The sequence below is a fragment of the Ctenopharyngodon idella genome, chromosome 4 (assembly GCF_019924925.1).
Source record: "Ctenopharyngodon idella isolate HZGC_01 chromosome 4, HZGC01, whole genome shotgun sequence".
Lineage (NCBI taxonomy): Eukaryota > Metazoa > Chordata > Actinopteri > Cypriniformes > Xenocyprididae > Ctenopharyngodon > Ctenopharyngodon idella.
Window position 1 is genome coordinate 8,995,230 of NC_067223.1, and position 27,656 is coordinate 9,022,885.

The following is a 27,656-nucleotide window of genomic DNA, read 5'->3' on the forward strand; positions in this document are numbered from 1 at the left end:
AATTAAACGTTTTTATGCTGAAAATATATTTTACTATTACGAGGAACAAAGCTACATCTATATTGAATTTTTTTGCTATGTAATACTAAATGTTTCTATTTTTCTTCTAATAGAATGAAACATCAACCTCATATGAAAAGGCCAAATATTCAAGATTACAGGGCAAATTTAAAGTTTGTCAATGAAAAACCTTATTAAAATCACTCTTGCTGTAGTCAGAATGAGCTCTACATGAAACAAATTTCTTATAAAAGTTGCTATAAGAGAAGAAAAACCATTGATTTCTGTCCTGAAACATGTTCACAGCTCCTTCATGCTCAACACAGGGACAGACCCTTGTAGTCTTCAATAAGAGGTGTTTTGCTGCCATCTGCTGGACAAATACAGCATTGCAGCATTAAACATGTTTATTGCTGTTATTTATTATTCTCTAAGGTTTACTTATTTATGTAGATATTTAATTTATTTAATAAAAAACACATCTGAATTGCTTAGCAAAAATATAGTTTATACTATGGTGTAATTAAATGTTATTTTTAGAATAAAAGAACAAAGCAGTAAAATCCATGTATAGCATAATTTATCCAGAAACAATAAGATTAAAATGTTAAATTTTTTAAGATTATTCATGAAAAAATAGTTCTACTTCTACTAAGTTTTCTACTAAGTTACAAGTGTTTGAAGTGATCAGACTTACAGAAATCAGTCATCAGTGTTGTATGTTGTGTGTGCAGATCCAGGCTTTGATGCTGAATATAACCTGCAGTGTTTCTCTATCAGTCTCTTTAAGGTTTAGTGTGACTTTATCTCCATGCTGACATATGACTGACACGAGTCTGTCCTCAGTGAAGTGTCTCTTCACGCTGGAGGAGGAGTCCCGCTCATCAGCGCTCACACTTTATTGATATATATGGAAAAAATAAAAATGCTGCTTTCTGATTTGTCAGTGATTGTGTTTGATGATTTCCTCTGTTGTGTCTAATAAGGTAACAGTGAGTGTCATTGGCAGCTGTGAGAGTCTCTCTCTCTTTAGGGGACTGACAGGAGCCAGTTTCTTCAGTGTGCTTGAGGGAGCAGAAGGAGAAACTTGTGCTGCATCTGAGTCGATGAATTAGTGTGTGTCGAGCAGAAGGAGAAGATGGAGAGTTGTCTGATGCTGATGTTTCTGTGCTATATGGTAAAACTCATCACCTCTGGTAGGTACATATAGAGGTACTTTATTATTGAATCTGAGCTGAAATCATTTACATGTAATATTTCACTTAAATACTATGTTTTGGTATATTTACCAATGTCTCTCTCTCATGTGTAGACAGTGTGAATGTGAGGTTAGTGAATGGCAATAATCGCTGTGCTGGTCGAGTGGAGGTTCTTCATGATGGTCAGTGGGGAACAGTGTGTCATGAATGACTGGGATATTGCTGATGCTGCAGTGGTGTGTAGAGAGCTGGACTGTGGGACGGCTGTAAAAGCAACATATAATGCTCACTTTGGACAAGGATCAGGACCAATTTCAATGGGTTATCTACTCTGTAGTGGATCAGAGACTGCACTGAAAGACTGCAGATCAAATAGCCAACATAAGGCAAATTACTGTAAACATCATAATCAAGATGCTGGTGTCGTGTGTTCATGTAAGCTGCCCCTCGTCTTTTTATCACATCACTCTTTCATAATTTTCACTTAAGCAATATAATGTTTCTTTATGCTGGTAAGGACAAACTGCATTAGTGTCGATCTTATGAAGCATGAAATTTGTTCTATTGTTTTCTTCGTGATTTTGTATTTGTCCTTATTCCTTATTTATTTATAATATACTATGATGCAGAAAATCTACATTAAATATATAGTATTTTTATTATTCACAGTCTGATTTGACAATCTTAATTACATTCTTTATTTAATGAAGATTATAAAATTACAGAAAAAATTAATGCAGATACAATGAATGAATTAAATACAGAATGTCAAACCTTAATGGAATTTTTTTCTTGTGCTTCAAGTCAATAGAGATGTTTAATTAATCTGTCTTTATTTCAAAGACTCAGTGCAAAGACTTCGACTCGTGGACGGGCTTCACCGGTGCTCTGGGAGAGTGGAGGTGTTTCAAACAGAAGGATGGGGTTCAGTGTGTGACTGCTGCCTTTGACCAGCAGGATGCAGAGGTTGTGTGTCGACAGCTGGACTGTGGGACTCCTGTACAGGTGCTGGGAGAAGATGCTTTTGGAAAAGGAAAGGGTCAAGTTTGGTCAGAAGAGATTCAGTGCAGAGGAAATGAATCACAAATAGACGACTGTCCACTATTATCTTCACAGAAGCACAGTTGTTCCCATGACAATGATGTTGGAGTGATTTGTTCTGGTTGAGTATAAACATTTGGCATTTCTTTAGATCAGGGGTTCCCAAACACATTACTGGAGCCTCCCCAACACTGCATGTTTTCCATGTCTCCTTAATCAAACACACCTGATTCAGATCATCAGCTCATTAGTCGAGACTCCAAGACCTAAAATGGGTGTGTCAGACAAAGGAGATATTCAAAATGTGCAGTGCTGGGGAGGCTCCAGGAATGTGTTTGGGAACCCCTGCTTTTGATAAATCACATACATAATATACTGCTGTTGTATTGCTGAATTATCTTGACTCTAGTCCCATGCTGTTTAAATAAGCTGTTACTTGTTTATTCAGGTTACACTGATCTCAGATTGGTAAACGGAGACTCTTGTTCTGGAAGAGTGGAGCTTCGGTTCCTCAATAACTGGGGCACAGTGTGTGATGCATGCTGGGATATAAGAGCTGCCAGTGTCCTCTGTAGACAGCTGAATTGTGGGATTGCTGTGTCTGTTGTGGGATCAGACTGGTTTGGAGAGGGAAGTGGTGAAATCTGGGCTGATGTGTTTGATTGTGACGGGAATGAAACAAAACTCTCAGAATGTTCCATCTCTTCATGGAGTCGAGCTGAATGTTCTCATAGACGAGATGTTGGAGTCATCTGCTCTAGTAAGCAAATTCACAGTGTAATGAAGTCATGGGATTCAGATTAAAACTACACATTTTAATAAATGTAGTATATTTTAGATAAATACTGAATGATAAATAAATACTCTACAGAGAGTGAAGCTCATCTGGGGAACTGCAGCTCTCCACAAACTCTCAGCTGCAGCTCCACACAACAGCTGTCAATCACCTGCCTTGGTGAGAAGAGCAACATCTGGGCAGATTCCTCAGTTGTTAGTGATACTAATGTGTTTTTCTTTCTCTGAATATCAGGTCGCGGGTCCATCAGGCTGGTGGGTTCTGGGGGAGACTGTGCAGGGAGGCTGGAGGTTTTTCACAGCGGCTCATGGGGGACAGTGTGTGATGACTCCTGGGATATTAAAGATGCCCATGTGGTGTGCAGACAGCTGCAGTGTGGAGTGGCCCTCAGTAACCAGCAGGTACCAGCCTGGTTTGGTCCTGGTTCTGGACCCATATGGCTGGATGAGGTGGAGTGTGAGGGGAATGAGACGTCCCTGTGGAGCTGTTCTTCTCCAGGCTGGGGAAAACATGACTGCCAACACAAGGAGGATGTAGGAGTTGTATGCTCAGGTAAATGGTAAAAAATAATTTAATTAATAACTAGAAAATATTTTGAACATTTCAGTAACTTATGACTGATGATATCTTGTGCACTTGTACATGTTAAAGGGTTAGTTCACCCAAAAATTCTGTCATTAATTACTCACCCTCATGTCGTTCCAAACCTGTAAGACTTCGGAACACAAATGAAGATCTTTTTGACACTCTGAGAGTTGTCATGACAGAAATACAGCTTACAACTGTGCAACTTTGAGACTTAAATCAATGTAGTTATGACAAAGTATAGATAAAGATACACAATATGCATTTGGGCAGTGTTAATATTTTAATATATTATTGGTCTTCATACACTTAGTACACGATGTACATCGGTCTTAGTACACAATGTAACTACAGAAGAATCAAGTTTTAAATAGGAAAAATATCGAAACTCTTTGGTAATTTTTGTGCAAGATGCTAACGGTCTAATCAGATTCAATGAACTAAGCTAAGCTATGCTAAAAGTGGTTCCGCCAGACCCGGAGATTGGCTGAATGGATTCGAAAGGGGAAAACTCAACTGTTTAACTCTAGAGGAGTTGGAAAATTTAAAAAAAAAAGTGCAGTGTTTTTTTAAGGAACCATAATGATTAAAAGGATCAGAATCAAAATTATACAATTCTTTATTATGATTACCATCCCTAATTAAAAGACTTGATTTATGTGAGAGTTGAGTTTGAGTCTCAACTTTTTCCATCTAGAGTTTAAAGAGATCAGGTTAACTGAGGGCTGTGAAGGGAATGTGGAGGTTTTCTACAATGGATCCTGGGGTAATGTGTGCTGGAACCAGATGGACAGAGACACAGCGAGTCTGATCTGTCAAGAGCTGAACTGTGGAAGATCTGGCAGTGAACCCACATATTCAGAGGGACTGAAGTCTCAAAATTGGCTTGATAAACTTAATTGTCGACGTCATGATTCCACTCTATGGCAGTGTCCATCTTCACCCTGGGGACTGAATGACTGTGATAATGAAGTGGCCAAAATCACCTGCTCTGGTAAGATGATATTTAACTGATTTAAGATGATTAGTAATGGTGTGTGTGTATATATATATATATATATATAATTTTTTTATTTTTTTTTCCTATTCAGTATTGAATGAAATTGTAACATGTTTTAACCTTATAGAGGAGCAGACTCGTGAATCTCCTCAGAGTCTTCTGACGTGTTCAAACTCACCATCTCCTCACCAGAGACAGTGTTCAAGTAAGTTTTTTTTCTTTTTTTTTTTTTTTTTTTTTTTCTCTATATCTGCATTGTAAAAGTATTGCTATAAAAGGTGAGCTGAAGCTGGTCAGTGAGGTTGATGTGTGTGATTTAGATCATGTTCCTCTCAGACTGAGTGGAGGGGAGGGCCGGTGCTCTGGGAGGCTGGAGGTGTATCATAACGCTGTGTGGGGCTCAGTCTGTGATGATCTGTGGGACATCAGCGATGCTCAGGTGGTCTGCAGACAGCTGGGTTGTGGAGCAGCACTGAGGGCCGACGGGAATTCAACCTCTGATGCTGGTGAAGGTGTTGTGTGGCTGAACAGAGTCGAGTGCAGAGGGAATGAGATTCACCTGTGGGACTGTCCTCTCTCCCTGAAGAACCACACTGACTGCTCCAACAAAGATCACGCTGGACTCACCTGTGCAGGTCACAGCAAAACACTGATGAAAATTATTCATTTTTATATAATTTCAGTGCTAATAATATTTGTGTATTTATTTATTTAACAATATATATGTATATGTGTAATCAGTTATTAGCATGGTTTTGACCGTGTTTGTGTCTGTTTTGTCAGATTTGCCAGTGTCCACTACTCCTGCCACACCAACATCAGTTTCTCAGACAGTGAGCACAACATCAGTCTCTCCTCCACAAACTCCTCACTCTGTTCTTGTGATTGTACTGGGAGTTGTGCTCTTACTGCTCTTAGTGCCACTGCTTATACTGATTCAGCAGAACAGAGTGATGAGGAGAGGTAGGAGAGATCCAGAGACTGTCATATTGTGTCTTATTCAGTGTGTGATCAGTCATGTGTTGTGAACTGACAGCAGGTTTGTCTGTCTACACTCACAGCTCTCTCTAAGAGGAGACACAGGAGCACGACCGAGTCCGTTTATGAGGGGATTCATCACAGACACAATCACTTCACTCAGAGGGGTGAGACATGAGCCGTGAATCTTATTTAATATGATTAATTAATAAGAGAGTCTGTCAGACACTTGATGTTCATCTATTATTAGTCCTGTTAAACCTCCTGCAGAAAACCACAGAGCTGCAGGTGCGTGTGTGTGTGTGTGTGTGTGTGTGTGTGTTTGTCTCTTCCTGTGTGTATTTCTGGAAGGCAGTGAGGAATGGGTTCATGTGAGGATACATGTGTGTTTACTAATAGGCCTCTAAAACATGAGATTTCTGCCTCTAATGCTTTTAAAATGTAAGTAATTAATATTTGTGTTGTGTTGTCAGTAACAAAATGCTTTATGATCCAAATGAAAAGAGGATTCAGTCTGTTTGTAATGATGAACATGTTTCTGACTGTTCTGCTCCTTTAACAGGGAGTCTCATCTCTGAAGAACTGCATTCTGGGTATGAAGATGCTGATGAGCTTCTCTCAGGTTAGAGAGCTGAAGTATATTCAAAATAAGACCTAAAATAAATAAATTGACTTCAAATATGAAAATAGTAATTTACACATTTCACCACTAAATGAAATATGAAACCAATAATTAAATTGTTCACAATACTAAAACTTTTATCTTAATAGAAAAAGAGTTCAAGACTGTATATTATGATGATGTCACTAATGGCCTGAAAGGTCAGTAATTGATCACATGATTCATTCATTACCAGATGATTAAAAAGCTGAATGGTCTCAAGAAGTGCAACAGTATATTTTGCATTTATGTTGTTTCCCAAAATATAAAAAACACTCAAAATATATCACATGTTGTGATGCAGAAGAGATGATGAAGGAAATCACACCGGGACACTATGATGATGTCATCACTGATGGACTGAAACCAGATCGTGAGACAGGTGTCGCTCTGATACTATATGATAGGAGATTAAATATTTAAAATATATTTAAAAAAATATATAGAATGTATATACATTATATTTTGTATGTGTGTCTCATGTTCAATCTGTAGAAGACACACCTGAGAGCTATGATGATGTCATCATTAATGGACAGAACATTCCAGGTGTAACAGGTGAGACACACAGAACTGTATTTTATCATCATCCACTAATATTGAACATGTTTCTACCATTAATGAATCATCATGACTTCATCAGGAGTAAATCTAATAGTCTCAGACAGTCATGAGGAGAAAGAGATCATCATCATCAATGACACAAGCTGTATTAAAATCACAATGTGAGGTTTTATTTCACATGTGTATCAGAGGGAGATCAGGAGGAGTATGATGATGTGAAGAACAGCAGTGAAGATGAGAGAAACCTGTTGGGTAGATTATTGTATCTATTTTTATTCATTATGTTGCTCATTTAAACCAAATCTTGATGCATTTATAACAATGAATGAAAATATGAATTTACTTTTGTTTTTAAAAACAGACAATGATGATGTGGGGGAGGAGTCAAATAAAGAGGGAGGGGCCATATGACTCACTGACCACACCCACTGCCTCTGATCATCAAATCATATTACAGTTACTGGAGATACTGTTTTTTATGTTGCTACTAAAGATTCAGTGTTTTATATTTTTATGTTATTTTAAATATTTTTAAATGAAAGGTTACATGCTGTGCAAAATTCAGTAACAAATGTTAGTATTTGTATTTTAGTATTTGAGCTATTTTTTTTATTTTGATAACATGCTTTTCACCTATTAAAAAAATAACATTCATTCATCATGTCACAAAAATATTTTTTAGAGGAACGGTTAGAGGAGAGGAGAAAATTATGCAAAATACTATAAATGTTAAATGATAAAACTAGATTTACCATTTAATAGATATTATAAATTATTGTTTTCCATAAACTTACTACCAGCATTAGTTCTTGTGTATGTCAGCCTGAATTAACTTAAATAGAGCACAATTTAATATTTCATTTACAAGAATGTAATGTTTCTGGGAGAGACAAAGGTATGCAAAGGTGTAGACATCTATGAGAAGAAAAACATTTACCCAAACTACACAGTTTATTGAGTGATGTTCGTTTTATTTTAAAATGCTTTAAACAACTTTAAACAGTTTTTAAGTCTGAATTATTTGCTCTGATCTTGAATCTTCTGCAGCAATAGCTCCATCTGCAGGTTGAGGTTTGTTTGACCCTTCTTGGTTTTTCTCTTCAACAGCTGATGTTGTCATTTTCTTTTCCTTAGTCAACTATAAGCTTCACTGGACATGGATAAAACAGCATTAGAGAATTACATTACGTCTCTAAACAGGGATTATTCACAAGTAACATATGGGAAATTAAGAAAACAAAGCAGATTATTTCCTCTTAAACATCGGCGACTTTAGATGGCACTGCTCTATAAATTCATCCTCTTTTCATGTTTCATACAGCAGTGTTTCCCGACCTTTTTTCAGTCACGACACCCCTTGAAAATGTTCAATAATTTGTGGCGCCCTACACTAGTGTTGTCACAATACTGGAGTTTCTACCTTGTAAAGTATCGATATTCAATACCATTTTCGACACCATGGGGAAGAACTGTAAAAACTGAACATTTAACTGAACTCTTAAATAGTTTAACTTTATGTCTGTCTAAAACTGATTGAATTCTCGTCACCCACTATAGGCCTGATTCACAGAATGTGAGTGAAACTGATTAAAGTAACTAACTATAAATAAAAAAGAGTAGCCTACAATATGAGAAAGTAAGGAAAGATTGTGACAAGAAAAACTCTTACGTAATTTAAATTAATCTTATTTAAGTTCACATTAATAGAGTTTAGTTAGATCATAAAAGTGATTAAAAGTTGTCGATACACATCCTGCTATTATTTACCTCCTCAATGTTTAACAATAAATAAGATTTGAATGCCAGAGCTCTGTGTAATTTGTGACACTAAATTCTCACAGCCTAGAATTACAGAATTACAGCTCTTACCTGAACAATAAAACAAATGTATTTTACTCTTCCAGGTCTATTCCTAAAAAAAAAGTTGATATAAACGCGTTTAATTAAATCCAGTAAACGAGTGAAGTTTGTGGCGAGCGACCGTTACTCTGGTTTAAATGTTCTGCTGAGAGTGTTGGGATGGTTGTTGTTGCAGCACGGACTGTATTCAGTGTGACACCAGTCGTCTTATGTTGTTTATATCTGATAGTACAGGCCGGGTTTGTTGTGTTTAATAAAGTAAGTGTACGCAACTAGATTGGCGTTAACCGTCTATTCTATTTATAATAGAGGATAGATTGAAACATGGTGGCAGCGGTGCTTTGTGAAAAGTAAAAGCACAGAGATTAGGAGACACGACCCAAGACACCGGCTGAGTATGATAGAGAGAGCGGAGAGCTCAGGCGCAGCGCGGATGGAGAATGCCCTGGGACTGAGACTGCCAATAGCCCTTTGCCTAGACTCAACTAATCTGGCGAAATTGTGGAAAGAAGAGTTCACGCTGTATATGGATCTTACTTTGGCGGACGCTGGCGAAGCCATGAAGCTGAAAGTTTTCAGTTATCTCATTGGAGAGACGGGAAGAGAGCTGTGCGAGACCCTGATCCCCACCTCGTCACCAGATCGGACAGTAAGCAGATTAATAAGTGCACTGGATTTTGTCAGAAATCAGGGCTTTGATGAGAACATTGACAAAATATGAAACGGACTTAAGAATGCTCGCCAGTACGTGCAATTTCGGCCAGATCAAAGACTCTCTGATCCGCGATAGAATTGTTTGCGGCATATCCAGCTCTGTTTTGAGAGAGAGACTTTTAAGGGAGCAGGATTTGACTTTGGAAAAATGTGTGCAAATCTGCAGGACAACAGAGCTGTCGCGGAAAAACAACAGAACGATTGAAGGACGAGTGACAGAGGAAGTGCACGCTGTAAAACAAGCTGTGAGAAAAGATAAAAGAGCACTGTAAACTGCAAGTTCTGCGGGAAAATGCATGAGAGAAATAAACAGAAATGTCCTGCATATGGGAAAAAGCGCAAAAAATAATGTGGAAAAGACAATCATTTTGCCATAATGTGCACAGAAAGAAAAAACAGTGTATACTATTACTGAGTCAGATGATGAAAGTTATGAGGACATCTTGTGTGTAACAGTACAGACAGTGAACACTGTGATGAAGGAGAAACAGAGGCCGCCCTCAAAACTCTTTGCTGCCATGCTCCCGGGAAAAGAACAGGTAAAGTTTCAGTTAGATTGTGGAGCCAGCTGTAACATTATATCTGTCAACCTGTTAAACCCAGCCAGACTAATTGAAAAGACTGAGCAAGTGCTGGTGATGTACAATAAAAGCACACTGCAGCCATTGGGGAAATGTAAAGTTAAACTGAGAAATCCTAGAAACAAGAAACTGTAGCGATTAGAATTCATGGTTGTAGATGAGGAGTCCGCAGTGCCGCTACTGGGCAGCAGGGCAGTACAATGAATCTAGTGAAAGTTCAGTATGAAAACATCATGGCTGTGGATAGCATTGTCACCAAAGAGATCGGGAAAGATGAAATGTGGAGCATGGATAATATCACAAACTATGCTAATGTGTTCCAGGGAGACGGATGTCTGGAGGGTGCGTATAAAATAGAAGCAGACCCCACAATAACTCCAGTGAAACTGGCAAAGAGACGGGTCCCTGTGGCGATGATGGCGCCACTTAAAGCAGAGCTGAGTGATCTTCAATGAAGAGGGATCATCACACCAGTAGACTGTAGCACAGAGTGGATTAGCAGTCTTGTTATTGTTAAGAAGCCATCAGGAAACCTCAGGATATACATAGATCCAAGACCACTCAACAGAGCTCTGAAAAGATGCCACTTTCAACAATAGATGAAATACTGCCAGACTTGTCGAGAAAACCCCTGCTGAACACCCCAAAACGCCTGCAAAGAATGTTACTTAGACTACAGAGATATGACATTGAAGTCAATTATATCCCAGGGAAGGACATGTTGCTAGCTGACATGCTGAGCTGCTCATACTTACCTGAACATGCATCAGAGAGTTCAGTAGAAATGGAGATTGAAAGCATAAACACGGTCCAGCATGTACATATAGCAGAAGAAAGACTCCAGGCCATCAGATCTATGATGTGAAACAGCAGAAGGAGACTCTGTGGTCTCACAAACTACCAAGTAACCCATGGTCTAAGGTGGGGACAGATATATTCACTTTAGACAACAGAAACTACCTGATCACCGTTGATTACCTCTCTAATTTCTGGGAGCTGGACTACTTACCTGACACACGATCCACCACTGTCATCCATAAGCTGAAAGCCCATTTCGCAAGACACGGTATCCCAGATGTTGTTATCTCGGATAACGGCCCACAATACACATCAGAAGATTTCAAAAGGTTCAGTAGACAGTGGGAATTTAAACACAAGACATCCTCACCAGCCTACCCACAAAGCAACGGGATGGCAGAATCAGCGGTAAAGACTGCAAAACGGCTGTTGAAAAAAGCAAAAGCTGATGGGAAGGATCCATACCTCGCCATGCTTGATCAGAGAAACACACCATCGCAAGGGATCAAAGCAAGACCAGCACAGCGGTTGTTCAGTAGGAGAACCAGAACTCTGATACCCATGCATGACAACCTGCTACAACCAAAGGTAATTCACACTCGACAAGAACAGATTGAAAACAAGAACCGTCAGGCTGCATATTTTAACAGACATGCAAAAGATCTAGATCCTCTAAAACAAGGAGACAGAGTTTGTGTCCAGCCAGAGGAATATAACAAAACATGGAGAAAAGCGACAGTTGTGAAACCTGTGGACTACAGGTCTTATGACGTCCAGCTCGACTCAGGGAACATTCTGAGGAGAAACCGCCGACACCTCAGGAGGGACAGAATCATAGTAGTGGAAAACAGAGACTTGTCAGCCTGCGGAGGTGAACAGAGACAGTGTGACAGGCTCAAAACCAAGCACAGACACTCCTGTTGTTTCTATTACAAAGTCTGGAAGAAAAGTGATTAGACCTCACTACCTTAAAGACTATGTACAGTAACCCACTAATACTTACCTCCATGCTCCGGCAAATTTAGTTGGTATATTTGTTCAAAAAAAAGGAGGAAAAGATAAGCAGTAAAGATAAACATTTTATTTTGTTATAAGATTAATTGAAGGGAATATGTATTAGAATGCATTAAGAAGACATTTACAAATGCCACCTTACAGTTATGAGTTACATTTCATAAAGTTCTTAAGTGATCAAATTGTCTTTTAAGGTTGAAAGTTACTTTGAAAAAACAAAAAAAAGAGAAAGGATGTTGGGATGGTTGTTGTTGCAGCACGGACTGTATTCAGTTTGACACCAGTCGTCTTATGTTGTTTATATCTGATAGTACAGGCCGGGTTTGTTGTGTTTAATAAAGTAAGTGTACGCAACTAGATAACCGTCTATTCTATTCTATTTATAATAGAGGATAGAATGAAACAGAGAGAGCGCGCGAGCAGAGTGCGCGGTCACAGAGGAGGAGGAGCTTGTTCAGCTCGCAGTCAGAACAGGACGTTTCTATGGTGACAGACGCTGCGCATCCTCGATTCTTGTAACACATCTTAAGTTTTTTTTTTATTCTGTTCATTGGTGAAACTTTTTTATGCTGAAAATATATTTTACTAATACGAGGAACAAACCTGCATCTATATTGAGTTTTTTTTATGTAATACTAAATGTTTCTTCTAATAGAATGAAGCATCAAACTCTTATGAAAAGTCTAAATATTCAAGATTACAGGGCAAATTAAAGTTTTCCGTGAAAAACCTGATATTAAATCACTCTTACTAAAGATTACATTCTGTCCCTCTGTGCATAGACTATAGTCTGTTACAACAGCAGATAAAGTGTAAAATTAATGTGCAGTGAAAATGAGCTCTACATGAAACAAGTTACTTATAAATGTTGCTACAAGAGAAGAAAAACCATTGATTTCTGTCCTGAAACATGTTCACAGCTCCTTCATGCTCAACACAGGGACAGACCCTTGTAGTCTTCAATAAGAGGTGTTTTGCTGCCATCTGCTGGACAAATACAGCATTGCAGCATTAAACATGTTTATTGCTGTTATTTATTATTCTCTAAGGTTTACTTATTTATGTAGATAATATTTAATTTATTTAATAAAAATCTCATCTGAATTGGTTAGCAAACATTATACTATGGTGTAATCAAATTTTATTTTTAGAATAAAAGAACAAAGCAGTAAAATAGTAATATTATGCATAATTTATCCAGAAACAATAAGATTAAAATGTTACACTTTTTTCAAATAATTAATGAAAAAAATACTTCTACTAAGTTTTCCACTAAGTTACAAGTGTTTGAAGTGATCAGACTTACAGAAAACACTCATCAGTGTTGTATGTTGTGTGTGCAGATCCAGGCTTTGATGCTGAATATAACCTGCAGTGTTTCTCTATCAGTCTCTTTAAGTTTAGTTTGACTTTATCTCCACGCTGACATATGACTGACACGAGTCTGTCCTCAGTGAAGTGTCTCTTCACGCTGGAGGAGGAGTCCCGCTCATCAGCGCTCACACTTTATTGATATATATGGAGAAAATAAAAATGCTGCTTTCTGATTTGTCAGTGATTGTGTTTGATGATTTCCTCTGTTGTGTCTAATAAGGTAACAGTGAGTGTCATTGGCAGCTGTGAGAGTCTCTCTCTCTTTAGGGGACTGACAGGAGCCAGTTTCTTCAGTGTGTTTGAGGGAGAAGAAGGAGAAACTTGTGTTTCGTCTGAGTTGATGAATTAGTGTGTGTCGAGCAGAAGGAGAAGATGGAGAGTTGTCTGATTCTGATGTTTCTGTGCTATATGATAAAGCTCACCACCTCTGGTATGTACATAAAGATGTACTTTATTATTTAATATGAGCTGAAATCATTTACATGTAATGTAATGTAATGTTACACTTACATACTTTGTTTGGTATATTTACTGATTGTCTCCCTCTCTCTCATGTGTAGACAGTGTGAATGTGAGGTTAGTGAATGGCAATAATCCCTGTGCTGGTCAAGTAGAGGTTCTTCATGAGGGTCAGTGGGGAACAGTGTGTCAGTATTACTGGGATATGGCTGATGCTGCAGTGGTGTGTAGAGAGATGGACTGTGAGATGGCTGTAAAAGCAACACATGGAGCTCACTTTGGACAAGGATCAGGACCAATTTTAATGTCTGATGAACTGTGGTGGATCAGAGACTTCACTGAAAGACTGCAGATCAGAGAGCTACAATGCATGGGTCTGTAATCATGATCAAGATGCTGGTGTCGTGTGTTCAGGTAAGCTTCTCCTCATCTTTTTATCACATCACTCTTTCATAATTCTCACTCAAGCAATATAATGTTTCTGTATGAAGATGAGGACAAACTGCATCAGTGTCAATCTTATGAAGCAGGCAATCTGTTTAATTATTTTGTTTGTGATATTATATTTGTCCCCATTCCTTATTTTCTTATGGTAAACTATGAATCCTCATTAAATATTTCGTGTCTTTTTTATTATTCACAGACAGTCTGATTTGACAATCTTATTTACATTCTTTATTTAATAAAGATTATAAAATTAAAGATGAAAGATAAAATTACAGATACAATTAGTGCAGATAAAATGTATGAATTAAATACATAATGTCAAACATTAATGGAAGTTTTCTCTTGTGCTTCAAGTCAATAAAGATGTTTAATTTTTTTGTCCTTATATTGCAAAGACTCGGTGCAAAGACTTGTGGACGGATCTAACCTGTGCTCTGGGAGATTAGAGGTGATTTGTGGAAACACCTGGGGTTCAGTGTGTGCTGCTGCCTTTGACCAGCAGGATGCAGAGGTTGTGTGTAGAGAGCTGGACTGTGGGGCTCCTGTACAGGTGCTGGGACCGTACGTCAACGGCACCGCCAAAATTGTGTGGGGCAACGTTCCCATAACGCTCATAACTGGAATTGAGAAAAATGCCTGCTTCATGTGCTGCAATAAAGTTATAATAGGCTATACTAACGTTAAAATTATTTCTACTCCAATTCGTTTTTTAAAATATAAACATTTAATTGGTGGCTGTCAACTTTATGGATTTATTCAAACATGCATAGGCTATTGAAGAACATTAAAAATTATAATTAATATGTAATCTGGTGCATATATTTAGCTAAATGCTCCTCTCAATTTTTCTAGCCGACTTGACTAATGAGTTTATGGTCACTGAATAAGTTTGTTCTGAGGTAAATGTGTGTTTGTTTGTTTACTTGCTTTTTTTTTTATTACCGTCTTTCCGCGGTTGAACACTGAGTAAGGATTACACAAAACATGATATGGATTTCGGTAAGTTGTTCTGTATCTTTTAACATACATTAAAAGATACAGAACAACTTACCAACTTATCGCGGGGCCCCACGTGCTTTGCGTGGTGGGTAAACATGCGTGACAGTCAGACAATAATAATAGCGATATCGCTAGTTAGCTGTGAAAGCTGAGACATGAGTTTACATGATTTCTAATATAGTTTTAGCTTATATTATATCTTATTTTATAAACTAAATTTCCTGAAATTTAAATATGCATCTTTATTTTCTTAAAAAAAATTTTATGACAAGTATTCATTTCGGCTGTGACTGACATTTTGTGAATCTAACGTTAGTTAGTTGGCTATCTAACTTTTCTCACACATTGAAGGTTTCCCAAACACAAAGAGTTGAGGAGACAGTGGGAAGTAGCTATAAGAAGGGAAGGTTTTTCCTCAAGCGAGTTCTCTGTGCTATATGCAGTGGGCACTTCAAGCACTTTGACAGGAAAGGTCATGACTGTCAGGATTAGGGATGGAGCTGCACCATCGATCTTCTGTTTCCCTACTCATCTACAAAGAGTAGGTTTATCATCACTAGATTATTTAATAGTTTGCCATTAAATGGTGATTTGTTTATATTTTTATTTCCTTTTTAGCCCGTTGCAACCAGGGCTACACAAGCCTCAAGGAAAGCTGAGGAGAGCCTGTCAGTGTACTGTTCTCACCATTTCCAAGAGACTGATCCTCTCTGCCTAATGCTGTGAGTATTTGTTCTAGTTAAACCCAGAACTGCTGTGAGCATTATGGCCCTGGTCATATTCAGACCTCTCTGTGTCTCACTGAAAATGAAATTTTGATGAAAACAAATAGAAAATTTGTCATAATGTACTCCCTCTAATTCCATCACAGATGAGTATGACTTTCATTGTTTATCTGAACACAACTCGAGATTGTGTGTGTGTGTGTGTGTGTGTGTGTGTGTGTGTCTGTGGGTGGCAGTAATAGGCTATGAGACACACCGCACCGGACCATGAGACGCCGGGAAATGCCCTGAAACCCAAACACACACACAGGTTTGATTTGCTCTATTAGTGAGGACGCTTTGGGTTTTAGGTGAATGGAATAACAATCCTATACTGCAGGCCAGTTTCAGGGCATTTCCCGGCGTCTCATGGTCCGGTGCGGTGTGTCTCATAGCCTATTACTGCCACCCACAGGAATAGATCAGTATTGCAGTATTAAACACAGGTACGACTGCAAACTTGGTCTAGTATTCCTGAATGATGAACTGTGTAGTCATAGGTATAACTTATTGTCTTTTTCAAATCATTATTATTATTATTTATTTATTATTATTATTATTTTTTTTTTAAGAAAATGCCCTTTTCTGACACTCTTGTGAAATAATATTTACTGTGCACCTCGAGAGCATGACAAGCATTCCTAATATAGCATACAGTATAGGCTACTTCTGAATTTATTATAGTAATTAAAATGAATCTTTAAAACAGCACATTTGATTTAAGTTTGTATCCAACTAATATTTCTAAACATAAACTCAAAGTGTGAAGCATGAAGCAGTTATCAGTGCTTGTAATTGTATATTTTCAAATGCTGGGCTTTGATGCTGTAAATAAACTGGAATGTTTCCTGTCTCTGAAATCAGTTTCCTGTATGTACGATTTTGTCTCCCCTCTATCTTGTATGTTTCTCTCCGGTTAAGTGTCTCTGTAAGGTGGAGGAGGAGTCCTGTTCATCAGTGTTGACGTGCATTTAATAAATAAGGTGAGAATCATAAATTCGTCCTCTGATTTGTCAGTGTAACTTTTTGATGATTTCCTGTCTTCTGTCTAATAAGGTAAAAGTGACTTGATTGGCTTGTTGTTTGGCGGTTGTGCAGCCTTCTGTCTCTGTCTCTCCTGAATCTTTCACTTCTTAGTTGATTAAACAGAGAGTATGATCAGTGAATATGGAGAGCTATCTAACACTCATTTTTTTTCCTGCTCTGCTCAGACTCACCACAGCTGGTACGTACACTCAGGATCATTATGTGTTAGTTAATGTTATAGTAATTGACTCTGTGTTAGTGTAATAAAATAGTCAGAAGTTCCACTTTTGTATGTGTAATTTTTGAATTAATATAAACGTGAATTTACTTCTTTCGTTGTCAATTTCTCTGTTCCTCTGTTTTGCTGACTTAAAGTCTGTTGTTCATCTTCTCTTACTGTGCACTGTATCATCATTCTTGTCCACAGAAAACGTGAGGCTGGTGGGTGGTAATAATTCCTGTGCTGGTAGAGTGGAGGTTTATTATAATGGAGAATGGGGAACCGTGTGTGATGATTATTGGGATTTGAGAAACACTGCAGTGGTGTGTAGAGAGCTGGGCTGTGATTATACTTCAAATACAATGCATGTTGCTCACTTTGGACCAGGAGCAGGAAAAATCTGGATGGATAATGTGATGTGTAGTGGATCAGAGCCCTCAATACTCAATTGCAGTAGTGTAGAAATGGGTAACCATAACTGTGGACATAGTGAAGATGTTGGTGTTATCTGTTCAGGTAGGTTCATTTTCTGTCTAGATTTCATTTTCAAATGTATTTGATGTATTTATTCTATCAGTGTACTAGAGTATTTAAAATTAATGTTCAAAGTTCATAAATAGTGCAGACCAACAAGTGTTATAACACAGTTTAACCAATAAGAACTGAGCTATGGGCTCAATGTTACACAAATCATGACCAATATCCTGATGTGACAGTAGAAGCTGTAAGTCTCTGTGTAAAAAAAAAAGAAAAAAAAAAAGGGATCTACATGGCAATAATAAAATATGAAGTAAAAAATGTGGTTTATGATTTGAATTGCGATCAGGTTAATGCATGTTTAATGACAGTACATGTTTGACCTGAATCAGCAAAGTCAAATCCTCTTTAATTTCATATATAACTTTTACCTATATATGTTAAAAATAAACCCTAGAAATTTAATTAACAAAATAAATTCATGTACAAAATTAAAGTTGATGTTCTCTTAGTTATAGCACACTTGACACAACCCAGGGCCGGACAACCTGTGACAGTCAATAGGGGTGTATCAATACAATGATGTCACGATTCAATTTGAAACAATACTGATCTTATGATATGATATTCTCATGATATTAAACGAAGACAAAATGGAGTTAAAATCGTTTTTAAATGATCACTTCTGAGACTCAGTGGTAAACAAACAGTAGGCTACTATAGATTAAAATGCTACATTTGGTATTAAATCAGGAATGGACTTGAACAGGCTTGTACTTGGTCCTTTACCCCTATACACAGGGCAATGATGACACCAGAGTAATACTAGAAATATTCAGGATTCTTCATAGCTAAAAATACAGAATTATGTTAGGTACATATGCATGTACTCTGTTACTGACTGCATATGAATATTGTAAAATATTAAATATTGCATTTTATTAAATAACATATTATATTTTAATTTATCATTAATAATTAATAAACATGGAAGCTCAAATGTGTGACTCCCTGGGTTTACCATATTTGACGATAAATTACGTATATATCTAAACTTTCATTTTGGGTGAACTACTGTATATACAATACATATTCTTGCTATGCATGATACATATTGTTTCATTTTTGTATTACTATACATTGTGAAAATATATTGTTACATCCCGCCCTAATAGTCACCTAGGGTGCCAAATAGAGTAGGACGAGCACTGACCACAACTGTTACTCTAGACTGTAACAATGGCACACTTTGACCTTGAAATTACTCTAAGTTGTAGATTTCAAAACAGCTTTTATTTGCAGCCAATTTCATTTCCAGTTTAAAAAATTTCTGAGTTACAAACGTTAAAGCAAAACACTCCATGGTTTCCCCTTTAATATATAAACATAATCACATTTGTGACATTTTTATCATAATCATTTCAGGCATCAGGCTGGTTGGAGGTTCTCGCTGTTCTGGAAGACTAGAGGTTCCTCATGGGAACACATGGATGTCAGTGTGTGCTGCTGCCTTTGACCAGCAGGATGCAGAGGTTGTGTGTAGAGAGCTGGGCTGTGGGGCTCCTGTACAGGTGCTGAGAGAAGATGCTTTTGGAAAAGGAGACGCTCAGATGTGGACACAAGAGACTCAGTGTAGAGGAAATGAGTATCAGTTTGCTCTCTGTCCAACTTCACCTTCACACAAATGTTCCCATGACAACGATGTGAGCGTTGTATGTGCTGGTAGGAGAACGACATATGAACTACACATACTGTATAAGTATTGACAAAAAATCATTGAGTTATATTGTACAACAATTATTTTTATTTTTTATTTTTCTCTATCTTTCCTGTGCCCTTTTTACCTTCAGAAACAGTGAGATTAGTAGGTGGTAAGAGTTCCTGTGCTGGTAGAGTGGAGGTTCTTCATGATGGTCAGTGGGGAACAGTGCATGATTTAAGCTGGGATATGACTGATGCTGCAGTGGTGTGTAGAGAGCTGAACTGTGGAAAGGCTTTAAGTGCATCAAAGAATGCTCACTTTGGAGAAGGATCAGGAAAAATCTGGATTTCTGATGTACAGTGTACTGGATCAGAGTCTACATTGAAGAACTGTAGATTCAATGGATGGGGAATAAAAGCTACACATACTGAAGATGCTGGAGTCATCTGCTCTGGTAAGCTCATCTACACTTATTTCATAATTGTTAATCTTTTCTACAACAGAATTCTGTCACGTACCATGGTGGATAAACCGTCACGATGAGGAGGAATGCAGAAAGGAAGACTTTAATAATAATCCAGGAAACAAGAGAAACACTATCAACACAAATGTATAATGCAGACGAGAACCGACAGAGACTGAGGGAGAACACGGGGAATATATACAAGTCAAACAAAGGGGCAAACGAGACTAAATAACTGGAACACTGGAACCAATGAACTCAAATCAGGGAAACTAGAAACAAACAAGTGGCGGGAAAACTGAGAAGAAGGAACATGTGACACAGGAAACATAAACACAGAACCCTGACAAATTCCAGGATGAAAACAATTTTTCTCTCCACATTCAATGTTAAGTCAGGTGGTTGCTTGGTTGCCTGTGTGGGGTGAAGTAATGTATCATGTGACATGCTGAAGTACTGGATGGAATGTAAAAAAGCAATTTGTGGGCAACAGGATTTTTTTTGTTCCAGACAAATACTTTTGCAAACGAAACGCATTATCATTAATAGGTTGAGCATTTTGTAGACTACATGCATTTTAATAACACTTTGGATGCATTTAGTCTACAATTTTTTTACTTGTTATTAAATAAAAAATGCTTTCGCTCTTATGTGCACAAAATGCTAGGAACTTGTGTGAATTTTATGCATGAAACAAACTGCTGACAATTGACAAAATGTAACTGGTCAGAAACTCGTAACTAATAAACTGTTTAGATTTATAAAGTAATAGGACAAGAACCAAAGCAAATATCATTAAAATTGTCCCTTATTTTTTCAAGGAGTCAGTCAAGTTTTTTAAAACATTTCTTTTGCATGCTTTGTACTGTTTCACTAAACTCTGTGTTCTTTGTCCAGGTTACACTGACCTCAGACTGGTCAATGGTCCTGACATCTGTTCTGGTCGAGTTGAGCGTCAGTACTTCAGTAAATGGGGCACAGTGTGTGATGCATGCTGGGATATGAGAGCTGCCAGTGTCCTCTGTAGACAGCTGAATTGTGGGATTGCTGTGTCTGTTGTGGGATCGGACTGGTTTGGAGAGGGAAGTGATGAAATCTGGGCTGATGTGTTTGATTGTGACGGGCATGAAACAAAACTCTCAGAATGTTCCATCTCTTCATGGAGTCGAGCTGAATGTTCTCATAGACGAGATGTTGGAGTCATCTGCTCTAGTGAGTTCATATTACAGAAAGATTTACTGATATTATGCTACTTAAAGGATAAAATAAAGTATAAATACAGTATTTCATCTCACTATACATGTGTAATTTCACAACATGTGTAATTTCATTTTAAACTGAAAGAAAATATTCTTGTCATTTATTTCTGTTTTTTTTTTATGTATGTATTATTAACTTGCAATATTTTAGTAAAACATAAGATCTTCTCCTCAGGTTCCTCTCTGGCTGTTCATGATGGTCTGGTGCGGTTGTCTGGAGAGAGACAGTGTGAGGGGGAGGTGGAAGTTTCCATCCATCAGGTCTGGAGGAGAGTTCTGCTGGACTCCTGGAGTCTCACTGAATCCTCTGTGGTCTGCAGACAGCTGGGCTGTGGCTCTGTGCTGAACTTCTCCGGCTCCTCTTCATCCAGTCCTGAACACAGTCATGAGTGTTTGACGGGCTTCCAGTGCTCTGGGAGTGAAGCTCATCTGGGGAACTGCAGCTCTCCACAAACTCTCAGCTGCAGCTCCACAAAACAGCTGTCAATCACCTGCCTTGGTGAGAAGAGCAACATCTGGGCAGATTCTTCTTTTGTTAGTGATCACTAATGTGTTTTTCTTTCTCTGAATATCAGGTCGCGGGTCCATCAGGCTGGTGGGTTCTGGGGGAGACTGTGCAGGGAGGCTGGAGGTTTTTCACAGCGGCTCATGGGGGACAGTGTGTGATGACTCCTGGGATATTAAAGATGCCCATGTGGTGTGCAGACAGCTGCAGTGTGGAGTGGCCCTCAGTAACCAGCAGGTACCAGCCTGGTTTGGTCCTGGTTCTGGATCCATATGGCTGGATGAGGTGGAGTGTGAGGGGAATGAGACGTCCCTGTGGAGCTGCTCTTCTCCAGGCTGGGGAAAACATGACTGTCAACACAAGGAGGATGTAGGAGTTGTGTGTTCAGGTAAATGGTAAATGATAAGTTAAATAATAGCTTGACAATATTTTAAACATTTCAATAACCTATGTGACCGATGATATTATTGCATTGCACGTACAGTATACTTTCTCTAAAACACTTTGACGACAGGAATTAGAATCAGAATTGTAAAATTCTTTATTATGATTCCTTTCCCTAATCAACAGACTTAAGTCACATGAGAGTTGAAGTTGATTCTCATCATTCTCTATCTAGAGTTTAAAGAGATCAGGTTAACTGAGGGCTGTGAAGGGAATGTGGAGGTTTTCTACAATGGATCCTGGGGTAATGTGTGCTGGAACCAGATGGACAGAGACACAGTGAGTCTGATCTGTCAAGAGCTGAACTGTGGAAGATCTGGCAGTGAACCCATATATTCAATGGGACTAAAATCTCATAATTGGCTTGATAAACTTAATTGTCGAAGTCATGATTTCACTCTATGGCAGTGTCCATCTTCACCCTGGGGACTGAATGACTGTGATAATGAAGTGGCCAAGATCACCTGCTCAGGTAAGATAGTATTTAACTGACTTAAGTTAGTTTGACGTGGTCATGTTTGTTTCAATATGATTTTTTTTCTTATAATTTTTCTATTAAGTAATGAATGAAAATTTAACAATTTAATCTCAGAGGAGCAAATTCGTGAATCTCCTCGGAGTCGTCTGACATGTTCAAACTCACCATCTCCTCACCAGAGACAGTGTTCAAGTAAGTTTTTTTTAATAATAAATTTGTGACATTTTTGTTAATTTAAGCATGTGTTTTCCCTAATAAATTATTCAAATACGATCATTTAAACTGGAATTTATTTGCATTTATTTGCAGTTTCAGTGTGTGTTTTTGTTGTAAATGTTGTTCTGAAGCTGGTCAGTGATGTTGATGTCTGTGATTTAGAGCATGTTCCACTCAGACTGAGTGGAGGGGAGGGCCGGTGCTCTGGGAGGCTGGAGGTGTATCATAACGCTGTGTGGGGCTCAGTCTGTGATGATCTGTGGGACATCAGAGATGCTCAGGTGGTCTGCAGGCAGCTGGGTTGTGGAGCAGCACTGAGGGCTGACGGGAATTCAGTCTTTGGTGCTGGTGAAGGTGTTGTGTGGCTGAACAGAGTCAAGTGCAGAGGGAATGAGATTCACCTGTGGGACTGTCCTCTCTCCCTGAAGAACCACACTGACTGCTCCAACAAAAAGCACGCTGGACTCACCTGTGCAGGTCACAGTAAAACACTGATGAAAATTATTCATTTTTAGATCATTTTAGATCACAGATTGCATCACTAATAATATTTGTGTCTTTGCATGATTTTCAAAGTGTTTGTGTCAGTGTCCACTACTCACGCCACAACAACACCATCTTCTTCTCCAGTTTCTCAGACAGTGAGCTCAACATCAGTCTCTCCTCCACAAACTCCTCCAGCAGCGTCTCTCTCTGTGCTTGTGATTGTACTGGGAGTTGTGCTCTTACTGCTCTTAGTGCCACTGCTTATACTGATTCAGCAGAACAGAGTGATGAGGAGAGGTAGGAGAGATCCAGAGACTGTCATATTGTGTCTTATTCAGTGTGTGATCAGTCATGTGTTGTGAACTGACAGCAGGTTTGTCTGTCTACACTCACAGCTCTCTCTAAGAGGAGACACAGGAGCACGACTGAGGCCGTTTATGAGGAGATTCATCACAGACACAATCACTTCACTCAGAGGGGTGAGACATGAGCCGTGAATCTTAATCTATGATTAATTAATAAGAGAGTCTGTCAGACACTTGATGTTCATCTATTATTAGTCCTGTTAAACCTCCTGCAGAAAACCACAGAGCTGCAGGTGCATGTGTGTGTGTGTGTGTGTGTGTGTGTGTGTGTGTGTGTGTGTGTGTGTGTGTCAGTGAGTGTCTCTTCCTGTGTGTATTTTTAGGAGTAATAAGGATAGGTTCTTATGTTTGTATATGTAGGTGCAGGTGTGTGTGTGTGTGTGTGTGTGTGTGTGTGTGTGTCTCTTCCTGTGTGTATTTCTGGAAGGCAGTGAGGAATGGGTTCATGTGAGGATACATGTGTGTTTACTAATAGGCCTCTAAAACATGAGATTTCTGCCTCTAATGCTTTTAAAATGTAAGTATTTAATATTTGTGTTGTGTTGTCAGTAACAAAATGCTTTATGATCCAAAGGAAAAGAGGATTCAGTCTGTTTGTAATGATGAACATGTTTCTGACTGTTCTGCTCCTTTAACAGGGAGTCTCATCTCTGAAGAACTGCATTCTGGGTATGAAGATGCTGATGAGCTTCTCTCAGGTTAGAGAGCTGAAGTATATTCAAAATAACACCTAAAATAAATTATTTGATTTACAAACTAAATGAAATACGTGACCAATAATTCAGTTGTTCACAATACTAAAACTTTTCTCTTATTAGAAAAAGAGTTCAAGACTGTATATTATGATGATGTCACCAGTGATCTGAAAGGTCAGTAATTGATCACATGATTCATTCATTACCAGATGATTAAAAAGCTGAATGGTCTCAAGACCTGCAACAGTATATTTTGCATTTATGTTGTTTCCCAAAATATTAAAAACACTCAAAATATATCACATGTTTTGATGCAGAAGAGATGATGAAGGAAATCACACCGGGACACTATGATGATGTCATCACTGATGGACTGAAACCAGATCGTGAGACAGGTGTCGCTCTGATACTATATGATAGGAGATTAAATATTTAAAATATATTAAAAGTGTATATACATTATATTTTGTATGTGTGTCTCATGTTCAATTTGTAGAAGACACACCTGAGAGCTATGATGATGTCATGACGAGTGGACAGAACTTTAATATAAAAAAAGGTGTTTTTACTTTTTATTCATTTTTTGTTTGTGTATGTTTAACATAATACCTCTGAAGTGATGCTCAGCTCTGATATGATGATGTATCATTTGTTCTGTTTATATCTTCATGTTTATGTAGTGGACACACCGGCGCATTATGATGATGTCATCATTAATGGACAGAACATTCCAGGTGTAACAGGTGAGACACACAGAACTGTATTTTATCATCATCCACTAATATTGAACATGTTTCTGCCATTAATGAATCATCATGACTTCATCAGGAGTAAATCTAATAGTCTCAGACAGTCATGAGGAGAAAGAGATCATCATCATCAATGACACAAGCTGTATTAAAATCACAATGTGAGGTTTTATTTCACATGTGTATCAGAGGGAGATCAGGAGGAGTATGATGATGTGAAGAACAGCAGTGAAGATGAGAGAAACCTGTTGGGTCGGTTATGGTGACATTTTTACATAACTATCTACTTTATTCATTATGTTGCTCATTTTTTGAAACTATGAACTTTTGTTTTTAAAAACAGACTATGATGATGTGGGGGAGGAGTCAAATAAAGAGGGAGGGGCCATTTGACTCACTGGCCACACCCACTGCCTCTGATCATCAAATCATATTACAGTTACTGGAGATACTGGGAGTTTCTTATGTTGCTACTAATGCATCAGTACCTTATGATTTTATGTTATTTCAATTTTTTTTGAATGAAATGTGACATGCTTTACAAAATTTGGTAACAAAAAATAATCCGTTTTCAGTAGCTGATATCAATGCATACTCAAAAGATATGTTTTTTAAATCATTAAATGAATTTTTATTAACTTCATGAATGAATGAAATTTTTAAAAAGCATTTGGAGGAAAGTGGACAAAAGAAAATGTAAAAAAAGCAGTATTTAGGCAGTATCTAATAATGACAAAATTTAAAATAAATGTAGAGCATAATAATGCAATTTTAAACTGTAGTGATAACAACAAAAAGGTTTGCAAAGATTATTGTACGCATAATTTTGGTCATTAAAAATAATCACACACATTTAAACACCTGCACAGTTTATTGTGTGATGGTCCATTTTAAATTTAAAATACATAAAATAACTTTTTTTTTTGTTTTATTTTGTGGATGATACTGAATTATTTGCACCTGAATATTTTGCATTAGCTCCATCTGCAGGTTGAGTTTGGACTGATTATTCTTGGGGTTTTTTTCCAGCAACTTTTCCAGCAACAAACAAGAATTCCTACACAGACTATAATAAAACATCAAACATTTGCCAAAGAATTTAAAGGGCACTGAATATGTTTACATGACATTAGGCTACATATTGTACATTCCTTAAGACACAGTAAACTTATAAATATATTCTATCTTTTCTTTTCTTTTTTATTTTAATCATTAGTAAACTAATTCAGCTACCTGAAATAATATGAAAGTAACATAATCTGATCGTTTTTGTTACTTTTATTCATTATAATTTTTATTATTATCATATTTTAATTCAAGACCATACATGCAAGAAATATGAACAGTATATCAAGATGTCGGTAGATGGATATGACGCCAAGTTCCAGTATAGCCGCTGTGGACGCGCCGGTGTAAACACGGTAAGTTTCTGCGCATTGGATAGGCTACACTGTGTTTGTCGTGGTTGTATTGAGTTGACCGCTGTATCAGCGGGTTGATACTAGAGCAGTGCTGTGAGTGTCAGTTGCTCGTGTTAAAGTCACTGTACTAGTCTAATGCGGTCCTCAACTAAAATGTTCTACTGTAGCAGGAATCGCGGGAAAAGTCCAGAAAGGACGGAGAGCGGGCGCGATAAATGGATGTTACTCTTCTAGAATTGTATTTGCAATAAAATCAGTGACCAGCTCACACTGAATGTTGATGTTCTGTTGTTCCAGGAGGAGATATTAACAGTTAAAAAGATCCAACTAAAGTTTAATTTTCCCATTTAAAAAATGGGGAAAATAATAATAATTTAAAAAAAAAAAAACACGTTAATTTGCCCCTTTCTTTTATGGCTTCATTTGACAGTTTCATTTGATTTTTAATAAACACTTAGGCCTACCTTTAGAAAGGATTATTATGAGAACCTGCTGAAAATAAATAGGCCTATCTCTCTCACTGCTACAGTGTATTTACGTCATTCTGTCACTGTTTTACAACCTCAAATCAAGAAAAGTTGAAACATTTTGTAAAACGCAATAAAATCAAGAATCTGTGATTTGTTAATTCTCTTGAAACTTTGACAAAAGTACTAAGAAAAGATTTTCATTGTTTTCACTGACCAACTTGATTGTATTTTGTAAATACAGTATAAACAAATTTTGATGTTGATGGATGCAACTCCAAAAAAGTTGGATCATGTTTCCCACTGTGTCACATCACCTTTCCTTTTAATTACACTTTTTAATCATTTGGGAATTGACGATACTAATTGTTGCAGTTTTGCAAGTGTCATTTTACCCAATCTCACCTGATACAAGACATCTGCTCAACAGTCTGTGGTCATCGTTGTCTGATTTTCTTTTTCATGATGGCCGTACATTTTCAATAAGAGACAGATCTGGACTGCAGTCAGTCAAACACATCAGAATGAGGCCTGCCATTGTCTTGATTCCCAGAAAAGATGTGATCTTGATGGCAGTATATGTCTCTGTACAATCCCAATATACTCTTCCACGTCAATGATTCCTTCACACATATGAAGTCACTCATGCCGTTTGCACTGATGCACCTCCATACCATGACAGATGTTTGATTTTACACCTGTCTCTGATGAAAGTCTGGATGGGACTTTCATCTTCGGGACAGAAAACTCGATGTCCGTTTGAAACATGGACTCATCTGACCACAGCACACATTTCCACTGTCTTTTAGATCATCTGAGATGAACTCGGGCCCAGAGAACTCGCCGCCA

The 27,656-nt window shown here is 37.8% G+C and overlaps 1 protein-coding gene and 1 pseudogene across 4 annotated transcripts; both read left to right on the forward strand.

Moving 5' to 3' along the window:
- The first annotated feature begins 3,007 nt into the window (after positions 1-3,007).
- The window catches only part of LOC127511415 (antigen WC1.1-like), a 119,993-nt pseudogene continuing 95,344 nt past the window's right edge, over positions 3,008-27,656 (forward strand).
- Positions 8,827-21,455, forward strand: LOC127510395 (deleted in malignant brain tumors 1 protein-like). Of its 4 annotated transcripts, none has more exons than XM_051889889.1 (10): positions 8,827-9,937; positions 10,303-13,595; positions 13,726-15,611; positions 15,689-15,792; positions 16,756-16,817; positions 17,046-17,059; positions 17,288-17,596; positions 18,983-19,279; positions 19,408-19,713; positions 20,620-21,455. In XM_051889889.1, exons 7-10 carry the CDS (start codon positions 17,443-17,445, stop codon positions 21,045-21,047), a joined length of 1,185 nt encoding a protein of 394 aa, XP_051745849.1. In that variant the 5' UTR covers positions 8,827-9,937; positions 10,303-13,595; positions 13,726-15,611; positions 15,689-15,792; positions 16,756-16,817; positions 17,046-17,059; positions 17,288-17,442; the 3' UTR covers positions 21,048-21,455. The 4 variants fall into 4 exon arrangements, with proteins under 4 accessions (XP_051745849.1, XP_051745846.1, XP_051745847.1 ...); XM_051889887.1 differs by having other exon boundaries at positions 8,831-13,595; positions 13,726-14,038; positions 15,422-15,611; XM_051889886.1 differs by having other exon boundaries at positions 8,828-13,595.

Excerpts from the sequence above, each read along its gene's own strand:
- LOC127510395 (XM_051889885.1), top strand. The coding sequence starts at position 17,002 with ATGGAGAGCTATCTAACACTCATTTTTTTTCCTGCTCTGCTCAGACTC. Across the intron at positions 19,280-19,407 it reads TGTGAGCGTTGTATGTGCTG|AAACAGTGAGATTAGTAGGT; the intron begins GTAGGAGAACGA and ends TTTTACCTTCAG. Across the intron at positions 19,714-20,619 it reads TGCTGGAGTCATCTGCTCTG|GTTACACTGACCTCAGACTG; the intron begins GTAAGCTCATCT and ends TTCTTTGTCCAG.